The sequence below is a fragment of the Echeneis naucrates genome, chromosome 1 (assembly GCF_900963305.1).
Source record: "Echeneis naucrates chromosome 1, fEcheNa1.1, whole genome shotgun sequence".
In the NCBI taxonomy this organism is placed as follows: Eukaryota; Metazoa; Chordata; class Actinopteri; order Carangiformes; family Echeneidae; genus Echeneis; species Echeneis naucrates.
Window position 1 is genome coordinate 6,498,579 of NC_042511.1, and position 16,962 is coordinate 6,515,540.

General features: G+C 42.3%; 2 protein-coding genes across 3 annotated transcripts in view; both read left to right on the forward strand.

Moving 5' to 3' along the window:
* The first annotated feature begins 236 nt into the window (after positions 1–236).
* Positions 237–2,517, forward strand: cep20 (centrosomal protein 20). Its single transcript, XM_029508491.1, has 4 exons — positions 237–336; positions 1,040–1,237; positions 1,502–1,586; positions 2,142–2,517. Exons 1-4 carry the CDS (start codon positions 309–311, stop codon positions 2,263–2,265), a joined length of 435 nt encoding a protein of 144 aa, XP_029364351.1. The 5' UTR covers positions 237–308; the 3' UTR covers positions 2,266–2,517.
* A 5,317-nt stretch (positions 2,518–7,834) lies between these two features.
* The window catches only part of myh11a (myosin, heavy chain 11a, smooth muscle), a 28,970-nt gene continuing 19,842 nt past the window's right edge, over positions 7,835–16,962 (forward strand). For both annotated transcript variants that reach the window (XM_029497587.1, XM_029497596.1), the window contains exons 1-4: positions 7,835–7,989; positions 11,121–11,485; positions 11,786–11,942; positions 16,397–16,424. In XM_029497587.1, coding sequence (XP_029353447.1) covers positions 11,144–11,485; positions 11,786–11,942; positions 16,397–16,424 — 527 coding nt within the window. In that variant the 5' untranslated portion in view covers positions 7,835–7,989; positions 11,121–11,143. The remainder of the gene's footprint in view (positions 7,990–11,120; positions 11,486–11,785; positions 11,943–16,396; positions 16,425–16,962) is intronic.

A 16,962-nucleotide genomic window follows, 5' to 3' on the forward strand; every position in this document is an offset into this window, starting at 1 on the left:
TTTGGATTCTGCAAACTCTGCACAAACATCTTTCTGCCAAGTGAGGCTCAAGTATCCAAATTATGCAGTCAGATAATGAAGGGAGATTTCAAATCATCATGATATTTCATTGAAATAAAGCTAACCCTTTTTTAAAAAAAAAGTTGTACCTCCTTCAACAACCATCAGTGCCACACTCACCTGGTGTGCAGGGTGACGCTGGAGGAGGATGTGGGGGGTTAAAGGTCATAGCTCACCAAACTCAGTCACCAGGTGGCCGGAAGTGTGTTTGGTGAGCTGCAGCCTGGCGTTTGTTTACACTTGTTGCAATGGCGACCATCACTGAACTCAAGTGTGGTAAGAGCTCACTCTGTCCTCTCGCTTTGCTGCCGAACTGCAGAGATCACTGCTGTTGAATTAAAGGGTGTTATAAATGGCAAACAACAGCGGCTAACACCGGCTAGCTAGCCTTTAGCGTTATCGTAACAACACGGAGACGTCCGGTCTCCATTCAAATAGTTTCACCGGTCAGCTGAAGCGAACTGGCCCCGGACGTGGGGAAGGTGTGAGCCTTAAACGAGTCACCGCTCTACGTTGTTGAAACCGAAGTTTCAATTCGGCACAGATAAATATACGATGGAAAATACACAAGTCTGGATTTCCCATTGTTTGTGCACAGTGCTGCTTACTTAGCTACCTTTAGCTATCGTTAGCTCGACAACTTTTGGCCGAGTCAAATGGTGATAAAACGGTGTTTTCAAAAAGACAGTGGCTTAGTTGGTCATCCCGATTTGAATGATAGTCCCCAAAGATCCTTTTAATAGATAACACATTTTTTGAAGAGCCCTGTAGTTCCATCAATCACCAAATACTTAATTTGTGGAAATACTGAATGGAGTTTGGCCCGGGTGTGGAGAACGGCAGCGCCAAGGGTTAGCTGAATTCAGGCTTTTTATTTTTGTTTTGTTTTGTTTGTTTAAAGGGGCAAGTCCCCGATTTATTATCACCGTTACCCTTCATCTAATCCTTGATTATAATCCGGTTAAATGTGGACGTTTAGCCGTGAGGGACACGCTGGAGTCCCGCGGAGTGCTGGGCCAGCTGAAGGCTCGTATCCGGGCGGAGGTGTTCAGCGCCCTGGATGACCGGCGTGAAGCCAGACCGCCGCTGTCCCACGAAAACCTGCTGATCAACGAGCTGATCCGGGAGTACCTGGAGTTCAACAGGTACAGGTACACTGCATCGGTGCTGACAGCAGGTGGGTACCTCATCCAGCCTCTACAGGATCCATCCCTTTGTGGTCAAAAAGGTGAAGTTTGGACACACGTTCCTATTCATTTGAATGAGATGGTGTGTCCAAACTTTTGGCCTGCAGTGTATATAAGGAAAGGTTATGAAAGCAGCAGCATTACATAAAAAAAAAAAAAAGTTATTTGTGCATTTCAGATGTTGTTTTGAAATCAGTCGCTATAAGTAGAGCAAAGTGTACTTCTTCTAAAGCCAGCGCTGATTGTTTTGGTAGAGTCAGGCCAGCCCGAAGATCCTTTGGACAGACAGTTCCTGGCGAATGAGCTGAAAGTCACAGAAGATCCGAGCTCCAAATCCGTGTAAGTGAGTAAGCCAAGGTTTGGGAAATAGCTGAGTAGTTTGCTGTCCAGCTCTCTGAGGTTTTGATCAGTTATGGGATAATCATTTCACAAGCTCTGTAAATCATCCCCATCATCATAGCCCCATGTTGAAATACCAAGAGATTTGAAATACATTTTAGCTTGTCCCCACTGGCTTTGGAAAAACTGCAGGTTTGTGTTGTGAGCATCTAAATGTCTCTGGGGGTCTTAGAGAGTTTAGAGAGTGTAACTCAGCACAATCTTGAAGAATCGCAGCGTAGTTTGGGTTATTTTCATATCACTGTGTCTTTTCCTAACACTGTACCAACTGCACAGTTTGTTTACCTACATCAAGGTAAACGGAAAAACCCCAAAATGAAGGAAAATGGAAATACCTTGTACCAATCTAACCGTCAACACCTGAGTCTGATTCTGGCCCAGGATCAGACAAACTATTTCTCTGTCTGTTTGCCACAAAATAAAAAGCAAAAAAGATAGAGCGAAAAATGCAATTACACAATTACAGATTCTGATTTCCCATATTTTACTTTCCAGACCTCTTCTCTATGGCTTAGTGTCCCACTTCTTGAATAGTAGTGACAATGGAGGGAAGATATTTCTGCGGGGGGCCTCCCTGCCAACTGCTCCCACTGTCAGCAGCACAGTACCTGGATCTTAGGCTGAGACATGAAATGTTGCATCTTCTTTAGCTTCAGTGACACAGTCTTAAAACAAATATGTAATCTGAGGGTATTTGCATTGTTTGTTTTATTCTAAGTTGCCAAATGATCCCAGATTGCCTGATTCATCAGTTATGTTGTGCTAATTCTTTAGATTACATTCCATGATGTCCTGTCTATTTTAATTGACCTATGTTTCATACGCTAATATTGTCTTTTTTTTAAATGTTAAATAAATGTTTTATATTTATAAACTACACTTGAATCAAAATCATTTGCTGAAGTGTTGTTTTGGTTATGTAACACATGGTGGCAGTCTTACCAAAGATAAGGCTGCAGATTGGTCCGGCCACAGGATGAACAGATGATTCTTTGTTTTAACCTACTGAATCCTGACATCCACCTCACTAACATGCAACATTACCTCTCAAGAAAACTTTCTATTTTATGTCTGTCCTTGATACACAATGTCTAAAAAAATTTTTTTATCAAAATCAAAGCTTTTTTTCCTTTAATTTTATTTGATTTTTTTCATCCACAGAAAAGAAGAGACTAAACCAAACCAAGCAAACATAAAATAGAGCAAGGAAAAACAAAACACAAAAAGAAATGATGTAAAGTGTGTACGGGGCGGGAGGGTGATATTTCTCTCTCCACATTTCATACATTTTTCCCATTTTAGTTCATTCATCTTAAAAGCTCGTTGGCACAAACTGTTCACGAACACCCAAATTCAGTTCAGTTTGCTAATTTTGCCTTCAGAGTGACTTCTAAGTCTGCATCCATCTGTTTGAACTCATAACAAAAATAATAATACATTTTATTTATAGAGTGCTTTTAACACCCAAAGAACTCATCATACACAAATGACACAACCTTATGCGCCCTCTTAGCTACTGCAACACATAAAGTGATCATAGACCAGACTGTTCTCATCTGTTGTTATCCAACAGCAGAATGATGTGAGAAATGCTGTCAGAGGAAAGGCGTCTCTGTCTTCATCACTCTTGTAAAGAATTAACGATTCAGAGGCGTTTTCCCTCCTAACATCTCTATCACCTTTGAGTGTCTAATTAGCACTTATTATGGAGAGATGACGCAATTCTCCGCTTGATCTTGCACCAACTTCTCACATGGCACTGAGACTCCAGTCCTGTCATGTCAAATGAGCGAATGCAATTGTGAAAGTTTTAAGGTCATATTCAAATGAGGAGTTCGCAGAGTTAAATTTCTCCTTTTCAGTTATCAGTGCTCAAAAATACAGCAAGAGCACAATATGTTTGCTCTCGTTCAGCTGTATGCATCATTTGACTTAAATTACATCACTTCAATTATAAAAAGATCAGAAGTTTTGTAAGTTTTATAAACTCCAGAGCCTTTGCTTTGAATAACATGCAGCTGAAATTCTCCTAAAATTGACATTCACTGACTTTCCTGTGATTGTTTCAACATTTTGGCACTCATTGTTTGTGCAGTTTTTCTGTACAGCCACGCCTACCATGTTGCTCCTGCAGCCTTTCCTTTGAGCTGGCCATGAGTACATTTACCAGTGCTGCCTCAGGCACATTTGTCTGTTCTCAGCAGATAGCTCAAAATTATTAAGATGTGTTTGGCAAGTGATTCAATTTTCATGCTGAGCTGAAGGAGGCTGTCTCCAGACCTCAGTGTAGGGAATATTCTGTTGGTCATTTCTCATGCTCTTGTGCTCTGCAGCTTATGAGTGGAAGCTGAAAAGACCTGATGACAAAAGCTATGACACCGTATAATCACATAATGCAAGAATAAAATCATAATAATCGGGCAAGAGAGTATTGATGACTCTTCACCTGATCACCTGAATTCATAAAGAAACTTTTGTAAAAAAAAAAAAAAATCTATAATATAAAATAACAAGACAATAACAAGTAACAACACATGTACTTCAACCAACACATAAATGTTTGCATCTCACTTCCTCTCTCACCTTTTAAGGGAACTTGATATGCTTATCTCACACAACTTAGACCCCTGAGTTTCTGGAACTGATTATCTACAGAGCAGGTCTTTTTTATTTATTTATTTTTTCTTAGACAGATTATTGAGATTACTCAGTTCCATCTCCTCTGCCATCTTTGATTCTTAAGTGTTTTTGCTCCTTCTTGGTTTAGTGGAACTGTATCCTCTAACATATCCACATCTCTAATTCTTCTTTGTAGAGGCTTTGATAGGTGAGATCATAGCACTTGGATTAGTTCATAGAGAGAATGAGGTCATGATATCAAGCACAGTGTGTTTTGCTGAACCCAGTCATGCCTCAGGAAAAAAAAAAAAGATGAAATATCATCATTTATCTTCAGTTTGTTCAGCAAGACGTGACTTACTAATTGATTGCTTCTCGGCCCCATGAGAAATGATAATGTGTTATTTTGTGAATAAGCATAATGGAAATGCAGCCAGAGCCAGGTTCATTTGGAACGTCTGAATTTATATTGCTTTCTTGGCGTCAACCTTATTTGCTCTTACAGGCTGTGGCCCTAGGGAATCTAGTTTATTGGCAGCAGTCATGAATGTTTTCATCCATGTGGCTATATAAGCGGAGGAAGTTGAACAATGGCCCATGATTGATCGGTTGGCAGTTTGCCCTATACTAGGTAGCATTTCTTCTCCACTGTATGAATCTAAAGCTGTGTGTGAAAGAGACAGCTGCATAAATAATATTAAATGCAGTGGTTCTTTAACTGCAGCAGAGTCAACTGATGTTTGCCCCCGGGACTCAAATTAGATTGCTACAGCATTCCTCAAGGGTCAAACAGATCCATAAACATATTTTCTCTCTAATAGATTGCCATCTATGGACATTAGGGTGAGGAAAACCTTAAACATAGTATATGCAAGAAATCTCTGCATGTTGTTCTTACTGTGAAGATGCAACAAATGGAACAAAGGTACTGTCCATATATGTGTAACGTTCTCACTGCTCTGGCTGGTTGTTATTCCTGCAACATCACTTCAGCTGAATTGTGTATTAAAAAAAAAAAAGTATAGTAAAATTAACAGGGCTATGGTTGCAAAGATTTTTTTCAATGTATCTATATACCATCAAAGTATTTTCTATACAAAATAGACCTCAAACTTTCAAACGGGATGCACTGAACACTACCAAGTTCACCATCCTTCAATCAGACTTTTACTCCATGTTGCCTCCCACCGTCTCCTCCCTTCCTTTTCACTGTAGACTTTTCATGGGTTTATGAATTGCCCTGCAGGAATCCTAGACATCATTCTTCATCTCAGTGTTCTGGGGGAGGGCGAATACTTTAGCCAAACTTTAGGACAAACCAACAAAATTCTTGCAAACTTCCATGTGAACCCTTCCAGCTTTGAGGCAGCAGGAGGTGACCCAGTGATGATGCTGTAAAATACCTGTGAGGAGCAGCATGGAGTAAAAGAAGCCACTGACTCTGTGTTTATTCAGGTTGAGAGCCTCAGCCTTGAACTGTAAAGTTGAAGCAGCAGCAGCAACAAGGCAGATACATAACGTAATGTTTAGTGCTGCTGTAACAGCTGGTGTTGCCGTTACCTTGGTGCGCCGTAGATTGATAAGCTCTAAACGAGTTCTCTCGAACAGCGAACTGCAAGTAATCAATAAGCGTTATTTCCATAGAGGCAACTTTGTTTGTTTGAACAACGGTATTGCTGCTGGACCATATTTAGTCACTGGGGCTTGGGGCTCCTCTCGGTGCTAAGACTTCGCTAGTAACACGGAAAGCTGCTGAGATTCTGTACAGACCCACTGTCCTTATATGGCACACACTGCAACCTCTGTTCAGTGTATCTGCTCCTTCCTCTGCCTCTTCTCCTCATCCTCCTCCTCTTTCTCTTGTTGCTTATTGCTTCCCTCACCCTGTCTCCCCTGACTTTTTCAGCCTTGGTTACTCCTTGGTGAAAGCTACCCCACCTCCTTGATGTTGGTAAAGGTAGCCCACAGGTCCTCAGTGTTGGCCTTTGGTTCGTCATCAGTTTTCTTGCGAACACAAGCACATGCGCCATAGCGGAGCAGTGTCTCTGGCACAAAACAGACCCAACTATCAACCAGTAGCTTGATTTACAGGAGCAAATAGGATGGTGTCCTTATATAGGAAGTTCCATTGGAAAGAAGATGGAAACAGGAGGGATGGAGGGGGCAGGCCTGTATGCGATAGTGGAATTCGATGTGCGTAACGATAGAACAAACACACACACACACACACACACACACACACACACAAAGAAACTCACACTGACTATGTGAACTATGAGTTATGCATATTGGGGGGAAACCTCTCTGGGGCGGGTACAGTAAAGGGGGATTCCTGTGCTGGGGACGGCTGGTTTTCCTTATGAGGAGCTAAAGCTGATTGCATAATGTCGCCCTACAGGGTATGGGACTGGAGCAAGGATGTGAAAGTTTACAGTGTGTTGTTGAGCACACCAACATGGATGCTAAGATTAAAAATCAAGTATGAACTGCTTTATCTCATCAGTTTCTGACGAGATGACGCAACTTCACCTGTGAGGAAATGGTCCTGGAGGATAAAAACCTCTCAGTGGGATGGATCTTACCCCAACGTTATAATGCAACTTAAGCAATTTAAGAAATTTAAGTAAGTATTTTAAATTTAAAAAAAGACAAAAAATTATGAACATCTCTCTCTTAGAAATGGTGATCAGATGGGGCTTCCATAATAACAGTTGCAAAAGAAATCTTCTAAATTACTAATGCATTAACACAGAAGCAACATGTACATGTCGTATTGAGTGAAGCTTATTTTAATACTACTTCACACACGCGTGTGTTCTTTAATCCACACTGACAGCGAATTACTTTAACTCAAACACTGCACTAGCATTTCGACGTATTTAAGTAACTGAGGCTCAAAATATTTCACAAAAGAAAAAAATACCCAGAATAAATGCAAACACAGAAAAAATATGGCAGCGTTTTTCCCCATGAATCTTCTCATAACCCCCCAGATCTATGCTGCGACCCTTTAGAGGGACTTGTTTCAGGACTCCCTGAACTAAACTACCCAGCCATTGTTTCATAACTATTTACAAGTTTATATTAATCATATAAGAATCTGTACCTGCAGAACAAGTAGTCTGATAATCCTGTGCTTTTTAGAAAGCAGTATATAGACTTGCTTTTGTTACAGCACATGAATAGAAGCACTTTTTTCAGTGTCAAGTCATGCAACTAATCAGATCTTCCTGTTGCAGCTTTAACCACAAACATGCAGACTAATGTCAAATGACTTTGCTGCAAGCAAGCAAGAGTCTCCCCGGGTGTGTGTGGCATGGATGGAGAGGACACAGCCCCCATGTCTCCCCGGGGTGTGTGGCATGGATGGAGAGGACACAGCCCCCATGTCTCCCCGGGGTGTGTGGCATGGATGGAGAGGAGACAGCCCCCATGTCCCCATGTCTCCTCTCCATCCCCGCCATCGCTGCCCCGGACTGCCTCACCTCGCCGCTTCCTCCGCCTCAGTGCGCATGTCCGCTGCCTCCCGTCCCGCTGACGGATGCTGTCCCGCAGGAGGAGGGGGCCTGCTCTCGCAGCTCCACCCCGGCGCCCAGTGAGCAGTTTAAATGGTAAAGCTCTGAAGTTGACGGGGGTCTTTTGGACTGTTTCTTTTTGGAGTACCTCGTCGACGCCGGCCGCTCCAAATCCGAAGCTCCCCTCAGCGCTCATTTCTCCACATCATGTAAGTATGTTGTTGGCCGGCTGCACAGCAGAGATGCTGTGGTGCACTTGCCATTCAGCCCTCTCACAGTTTGCTCACTTTAACTCCGTCTCAGGAACTTTAATTTTCTGTTGAAATGCTTCAAACAGCGCGTTGTTGTGGGCGAAGCCTGAAAAGCAAACTTCACTAAACATTTAAAAAGTCATTCGTGCAAGTCAGAGTTAAAGGTGTTTTTTTTTTTTGGCAGTTTGCATCGTCTCTTTAAAGAACTAAGAGGAAAGTTCTGCAGTACAATCAGTAAATAACACGTGAAGTGTCTTTATTTGTGTATTAAATGGTACAAGAGAAAATGCATTTAGGACAAGCTGCAAGGTTAATATTGTAGTAAGGAAGTTAAGTTTGAATATAGCTAACCAGGGAGTTTCCTGTTTCCCAAATATGGCTGTAAAAGCCACATGTCTGTCAAACACTGCGGCTGGAGATGGAGACAAACTGAGTCCTGACCGTTTTTACACGGCACCACTGAAACCTGTAAGCGTCGATGCCGAAGGTTCATCCTGTTTCAGAGACACATTTCAGTTCCCCACACTTATGCACACTAATAGTTCAAAGATATCAGCTCATGAACTGCAGACAATAAAGTGTTTATCCCAAACAGATGCCAACGTCACTCTCATTTAACTTTAAATGAGACAAAATGTTGGCAAGGACCTTTAATAGAGACAAAGCAAACCTCGGCAGTGACTCTGTGTTTATCTGAGTCCCGTAAGACTTCAACTCATCATGTCCAACATCAAGGTAACTCTGAAAGAGGAGTGTGTTATAGGTACAGTACAGGCCAAACACACCTTCCCATTCAAATGAATAGGAAAGTGTGTCCAAACGTTTGGCCTGTACTGAATGTATGTTAGGAGCAGAGCATCTGTCTGGTTGCCATATTTGTGTTTAAACAGACAGCTCAGTAGTCTCTGGTGTGACACCTCTAACTGTACACATCAAGTGTGGTCAGCGAGATTGAATTGTTTCCTTGCTGTAATCCTAATCGCTGTACAAGGACGTCCTAATGTGTCAGGGTCGTTAACGAGACGGTAACAGGAAGAATATTTGTGAAACAGCTGAGAGAGGAAATGAGTAAAATCATTCACAGGCCCTGCAGGTCAACTTCTTTCACCCACAAATAGAAAGGTCACGTAGTCTCCTGGGCGACTTCTCCACTTGTTTATTATGTTTGATAGAGGCTCTTGTCCTGTATATTGGACTCATCATAAGCTTTGTTCTCATTTGCGCTCCTCAGTCTCCATGTGATGTTTTTAGGAACAGAAATGTTATACTGTTTGGACTTGAAAGCTCAGACTGAACTGAGTTGGCATGTGAGTTTGTTTGCTGAACTGGATACCCCAGTCCTATTATGACTTCTGACTTATCTTCTCAGTTATTCATTGCCCTGCTAGATTTTCAGTGAGTCAATATGAAACTCTTATCCTGTCAACCATCTTCCGACGCCTGTGTTCAACGAACAGGATACAAAGCTGTGTTGACATCACAGAGAGGCACTAAGCCAAGGTGGCCAAAGTTAAAAGGGGCCGACAGAGGAAGGCCTTGATTGGCTGCGCGTATTCTAACACATGAAGAGTGCCAGGAAATAGTTCACTAATATCTGCAGAAATGGCTACATGACAGCATCTCATCAGTTGGCCCCGTTTCCCTGCGCTCAGTTCACTGTGGCAAATAAAAAGCGCCTGTTGCTGTCTGCATCGAATATTTATGCCGTATCCTTCAGTAGTTTCTGGGTGGTTTGGTTTTGCTGCTTCCCACTGGTACGTTTATAGACTTCCTCAGGAGACTCAGTGGTTTTACTTTTTTCTCTACTGAACTTAAGTGTACACCGGTCTCAGAGCACACAGTAGGATGGAGCGACAGCATGAGGACAGTGCCGGCTCATCAAACAACGACACAACAACTAAGTTTTGTCTTCAGTAGTTCGGAGTGCATTGAGTTGCATTACGGCTCAATTGACCTTTTTTTTCTGTGACTGATTGAGACATGTAGTGCAGAATAATATGATATATTCATGATATTTGCTGCTAAGCTGTCATGTGCAGATACTACGTTTGCACTTATTCCTGCTAGTGTCCCACTGCAGATATGACTCCCAGACATGGCAGAGTCCCAAGCACTTGTGGATAATTTAGCCACTGACTGTTGCATTTAAAAATGAATGCCACTAGGGGCCCAAATGAAGCCTGATTGTTAAAGCTCCGGGCCCCCCTAAGGCTCTCTCCCTCACTGTTATCATTTTAGTAAATGACGAGGCCAGCAAGAAGACATACTATTCCCTATATGGGCTTTGTTTGGGAGTTCACTTGCCTTGCTGTTTAGGTCCGCAGAAAAGAGTCCTGCTCCAGACAAGGGGCCCATATATGGTCATCACAGCACGAGACTGAAGCCTCCGAGCACAGAGACGGGGAGAGGGGCAAATCTGGAGGAGGGGGAATGGATGTTGTCAATTAAGCAAAGACTTGATGATTGAGCTGGAGTGCATTGCAGTGAGCATTAAAGGTTTTGGGGATATTTCAGATAAAGCTGTTGACAAAGTGTACTTGCCTTTGTTACTCGGTTAATTAAAATCCATTCCCCAGCCTCAATCTTTCCATCGAAATTAGAGAGGGAATTGTTTGTGTGTGTCCCTGGTGGCGCGTGTGAAAGTGTAGGGAGGTCTGTGAGAAGGACTGCTCCGTGGAAGTCCCCGATGGATGAGGCATGTTAACCCTTCGTGTTGCATCTACTGACAGGACCTGCTAAGATGACTCAAGTGATGTGCTCAGAAAGAAAATACGAATGGGATACAAGTGCCGATGATTGTGTTAGTCTGTGCTGTGTCTTTATAGCATACATAACATTCACCGATCCCCTTTTTTATCCCATTTATTTGCAACTGATGCATCACTGCAACATATTCCTCAACAAACACTGTCAAAGCCTCCCACCTCTCGTTTGTTTTACCTTCCTTCCTGCCCTCTTTGACCCCACTTTTCTCTTTTCTTTCCTTCATCAGTTCCTTCCTTCCGTCCGTCCTTCCTTATGAACTGCGTCCCATTCATTTCTGCTATTATAATGGTTCACTGAGTCAATGTGTTTGTTGCCTCCAACAGTTGGCCCTCCACCTCAATCCAAGATGTCAAAGAAGGCCCCAAGCGAGGATGAGAAGTACCTTTTTGTTGACAAAGACTTCCTGAACAGCCCCATGGCACAGGCCGACTGGGCGGCCAAGAAGCTGGTGTGGGTCCCATCAGAGAAGCATGGCTTCGAGGCAGCTAGTGTAAAGGAGGAGCACGGCGACGAGGTGCTGGTGGAGCTGGCTGATAATGGGAAGAAGGTGACAGTCAACAAGGACGACATCCAGAAAATGAACCCACCCAAGTTCAGCAAGGTGGAGGACATGGCTGAGCTCACCTGCCTGAACGAGGCCTCTGTTTTGCACAATCTACGGGAGAGGTACTTCTCTGGCCTTATATACGTAAGTATACACCAAAACCATGTCAACAAATTGATTCCCTGACACCAGAATAATATCCACCCATCCATATCCATATCCTTAACAACACAGACACTTTTGTTTTACTGCATTCAACAGCAGTGTTGAATTTTTAATCCCAACTAACATAACCATCCGAATGATGTCTTTTGACAGTCATAATTCCCGTGTTATTACTTTTCTCAATCCCCAACCATAATTAAGATGTTGCAGAGCCTTCAGACAGATTTCACGCCTTCTGTACAAGAAGCCATTGTGCAAACCCTTCCTCTTCTCTCTCAGACATACTCCGGGCTGTTCTGCGTGGTGGTGAACCCCTACAAAATGCTTCCAATCTACTCAGAGAAGATCATTGACATGTACAAAGGGAAGAAACGGCATGAAGTCCCCCCTCATATCTATTCCATCACCGATAACGCCTACAGAAACATGATGCAAGGTAGGGTTTTTATACTCCTCTCTTTAGCCTCCAGTTAGAAAAAAATATTAAATAAGCTAAATAAGTCTTGCCGACTGAGGCACAATAAAGCAAGATCTTAATTCACTGATATCTCACACACATTATAAAGCTGAGTTTTTGTATGTGTGATTTCAAGCTGCTTGCCTTGAATTTTTAACAAATTGATGTTTTGGCTGGCAGCTTTAAGAGCCTCATGTGGATGAGCTGTGGTATGAGGCATCAAAACTCTAACTCTTATCTCATGGTTATGGCAGCTGGCAGGATTTGGGCTCCAGCACGTTTGCAGAGAGATTGATAAAATACACAATTTGACCAGTGTCGTCAGGTTGATACATTCACAACACAAAACTGAGTCTTTTATCATGAAAAATAATCCAAGAGAATTTACATCGCTCCATCTCTGTGCTGTGAGCTTAATACAAAGTTAAGTTAGTATGGAAAATATCATCAAATTAAATCTAATCTAATTTATTTATATAACGCCAAAACATTAGAAAGTACATCAAGGCACTTTACACATGCAGCAGGTCCAGACCAAACTCTTCACAGAGTTGTCAAATCAAACTTCATGGGCTATTGGAGAGTTGGTGTCTCACAGAGGTGGCGATCTCAGAAGTGGCCTTGGCAGAGTCGTGCTTACAGTAAATGGCTCTTGACTAACCCTTCAGGGGGACGACTGCACACTGGCTGGGTTCGCTCTTCCAGAGGGTCATGCCCACTGGACTTGCTGTTGATGTGAGGATGGTCTCTCAGAGGAGTTGACATCTGGATTGAGAGATGGGTGGAGGGCAGTAAAGTATTTCCTGTTTCAGCAACCTTCCCCTTGCTCATTCAAATCTTCTAACTTTATTTCTCCTCTTTTGGGCAGTGTGAATACCAAACAGTTTTTTCTTAGGGTCAAGGAGATTTTAAAGGTCCCATTAAAGGTTCTGTTGGAGTCAGCTCTTTTTATTTGAATTTGAACTTTCAGTTTGCCAATGAAACAGGATGTTTGGACAGGACTTGAAGTAATTGTTAGGAAGTAACTGTTTAGAGAGCACATGAGAATGGAATCCTCCAATGCCACAATATCTCATCTCTCTGCCTGCAGAGACAGCTCAAATACACATACCAAGTGCTAATAATGCTGCTATTGGTGTTTGATTGGATCGCGTCTATGATCCAGCTCTAGATTTTGACACAAGGTATACAGTATGTACTGTGACACATTGGACTTTTTATTGGAAGAAACGTTGGCAGCATCAAGGGCAACATGCTTTGGGTGACTTGATAGCCAAATGCTTATGATGCATATCTTATAAATACCCTGAGCAGGGGAGGAGATTCACAGTCAGACAGTCTCTCTGTGCCATTTCCTGTCTCTGTACACTGTCCTGTCAAGTACTAAGAACATTAAATGACCAAGAAAATAAGTTAAAAAAAAAGAGCATCATCCTCTGAGAGCCTCTTAACTGGCTGTCTGCAGTGTAGCGTTTTCCCAAACACATCAGTTGTTGAGGATTTCATGTCAAACCCATCAGATTAAAGGTTGCATAGGAAATCACAACTAGCATGAGCTTTGATGAGTTTGTACCCGATTTTCCACTTTAAATCACCAGCTCATTCACAATGATGATCTGTCAGTATTAAAACCGATGTAAGTGTTCGCTTAGTTTAAGTGCATGCATCATAATGGATGTAAAACACCGGACACGCTGCATTTATGCCTACACTGTCACTTCCTGACATTCTCCATTAGAAAGAGTTTAGTTACAGCACAGAAATCATGCAAGTACCTTTAGAATCATTAGCTCAGTGTCTTTCCCTGGTGGGCCAGATCGCTGTATCTTATGGGAATTGATTTTGGGAAATGAAGTGAGAAATGATTTCTGACAGGTATCTGGCAGCTCCAAAACATGACCGATCATCTGGATAGAAAAGAGAGAAGCTTAAGAAATGCATCTGCAACAATATCCACCTCTAATCTGTGGACAGACATTCTGCAGCACTCCCTTCCCTGGAGTCTTGGCTGGTGCTTCAAGAATGCAGTTGTCACTAATATGTATACATTGGAGGATTTTACCAGGCCTGTAGGAAATTTTGGTAGTTTCCATTAGATCTATGGTGTGTAAACACATGAGTAAACAAGAAGGGGGAGGATTGATTAGTGTTTGTGTGAGTGTTTGGATTAGACTTCATCAGCCTATCCTTGAAGAGGACCCAGAGCAGCTGCAACGTAGAGACAGTTTTCATTTAATGGGAGAATCACACACTTGCTGCCTCTCAGGACACTGTGTGCGCAAGAAAGAATGTGTTTTGATTCACTGCATTTATTTCAGACTAAACACACGAGACATTTGCTTGTGCTGATGATATATGAAATATATTGTCGCTCGCTGACCACCCATTCAGCTGTAAATTTTAACAGATGGCTTTAAGTTGCTTTACGTCCAAGTGCAAGAAATAGAGTGAGCGGCGAAGTCAGTCAGTTCGCAAACGTAAAGGCAAAAGCCCAAAAGGACGACCTTCCTTTTCTTTCACACTTCATTAAAAAGAAATCATTGCATTGAAATAAAAATGACTTTTAAGACGTGGTAAGAGATTTTAGCTCTGCAACCACTTTCAACAAGTTGTTATGCAGCCTGCGATACCTGACGGAAAAAATGCACCTCTTGTTTGAATTTGGAAACTGAAACAGACAGACGGGACAGTCTAATGTGTGTATCGCTCCTGTCCCTGTGTTTAAGAAAGAAAGTGACTCCAAGTTTTAATTTAATGGTTTCATATCAAGATCATTCATAAAATTAAGTTTTAATCAGATGAGACTTGATCTTTAACCTTTAATCTTTATAGGCATCGTTGTTTTTGTTTCTTGAGGCTGGTTACCTAAAATTCCAGGAACAAGACCGCACATCTCTGAGCCTTTACCATACAACATTGTAGGTTGGTCGTTGTTATTGTTGATCCATTAGAGGGATTTCCCATGAAGTAGTGGCTAATGACGCTCTCCACTGTGATGTAATACGAATAGTTCACTTGTTTGTGTGGAAGTGGTGCATAACTGCAGCAAATCCAGATAAATCTCCTAAACTCTGAGACATTCTTCCTCCAGTCTTGGCTTACATCCCGTTCCTCCGAAAATCAGTCTTCAGTCCTCAGTCTTTGATGTCAGAAAGATGAAAATGTGAAATTCCCAAGGGAGTTTTGCTCTACGCTTCCAATTTACCCACAGCATTCCCCATACAATGATTTCTACCTCACACCGCAACCCGGTCCCGGATAAGTGGATGAAGATGGATGGATGCATGAAAAAAATATCCATCCATCCATCTTTTACCGTGAGGGTGGGGTACACCCTGGACAGGTCGCCAGGTTAAAAAAAATATTCTTAATATTTTGCATTGATAAAAAGGCCTGTCCCTGCTCTCTGAGTCTTTAGTTTAAGTATAATTGTTTCTGGATGCTCTACACAAACTTTTTACTCTGGCCACCTCTCTCTCGTCTCTCTCTCCCCATCTGCCTTAATTAGGCAATGCAGAGAGGGAGCAGGCATTTTGTGTGTATGCGAGGAAAGGAACTAGTGGAACAGCAGCCAAACATTAAGTCCAAAGAGAGAAACAGCCTCCTCGCAAGTTTACAGTCAGGGCATGCTGCGCTCTGTAACTGTGTGTGTGTGTGTGTGTGTGTGTGTGTGTGTGTGTCCTGCAAAAGTGGGAGCAGCATGAAAATTATGACGCTGCGCATACAGTAAATGATGCTCCTCCCCGTTTTAAGATGAAGAACTGTTCTGTCTCTTTCCCCACATATTTTTGCAGGTGTCATTTACTAATAAGTTTGGTCTCCAAAACGGACTGTCGAGTTATCTTCTCATTCAGCAGTACTCCCTGTACTCCCCAGAGATGGTTTTTATTGAAGGATACAGTTACAAAATAGCCGTAAATGGACTTTTTGTATTCTCTCAGGAGTTTTTTCTGAGCCGATATAATGACTCATTGCTCAGCACATTGAGATTATTTCTGGGAGTTACATGTTTCTGTAGGCACAGGGGAGCCTTAGCAAATCACACAACCTCCTCCAAGCTTTGAAATGAGTCCCAGCTGGTGTCTTAAGTTCTCCATTAGATCGATCTTTATTAATGGAGAAAGGCTGGTGGTTTCACTCACGGTCATTACAGAAGTGCACTGTGCTATTAGGCATGACTCTACAAATATCCCCTTAACGAAAAAAAAAAAAAAGGTAAAACAAATGAGTCCTTTCTGCTTGTAAAAAATTAGAACAATTGCATATTTGTAGTTTGGTTTTTACTGATTCCTTCCCCACTGCATTTTTCTGCTTCTAGAATTGATCTGGACACCACAGCCTTAACTAAAATGTTGAAAGAATACATTATACAGTATATGTAGAATGTATTTTCATAGAAGTCGTCTAACACTGCAAACTTTATATTTCCACAGATCGTGAGGACCAGTCCATCCTCTGCACGTAAGTGAAAATCTGTCACCTCCGATCTCACCTTGGTCGTCTTTGCTTAACCTTTACCTTGGGCATCACATCAGTGGCAGCTGTGTGTGTGTGTGTGTGTGTGTGCATGTCTGGAGGAGCCGTTATATAATTCTTGTGTAAACACAGAGTTATACCAATGACCTGTCTGGTCTCTGAGCACCCAGTCCCAACCAGAGAGAAATCATTCATAATATAACAGTGATGTGTTCAATGTGGATTTTTTTTTTTTTTTTTTTTTTTTGCCCTATTTGTTGTGATGCAATGCTGTGCGGTTGTGTTGTATTTAAATGGAGCTCAGCTGAATGTGCGAGTGCGTTCGCAGCGCTCCCTGGGGGCCGTGGCTTTGCTTTCCCTGCGTACTCTCGGTCAGGAAGTATGCCCTCCATCCTGATGGGATAACCAGATTAGATCTCCATGTTAATGTTTGGGCTCCATTGTGACTGTTTATTTGTTTTAAGCTAATTATTGAGAACCTCGATTGGGGGGAATCGGACACATCCAGGGACAAAACATTTGT

Bases quoted from the DNA above. Each gene is read 5' to 3' on its own strand.
- cep20 (XM_029508491.1), top strand. From the start codon at position 309: ATGGCGACCATCACTGAACTCAAGTGTG. The intron at 337-1,039 runs GTAAGAGCTCAC...GTGGACGTTTAG, and splicing joins CATCACTGAACTCAAGTGTG to CCGTGAGGGACACGCTGGAG. The intron at 1,587-2,141 runs GTAAGTGAGTAA...TTTACTTTCCAG, and splicing joins GATCCGAGCTCCAAATCCGT to ACCTCTTCTCTATGGCTTAG.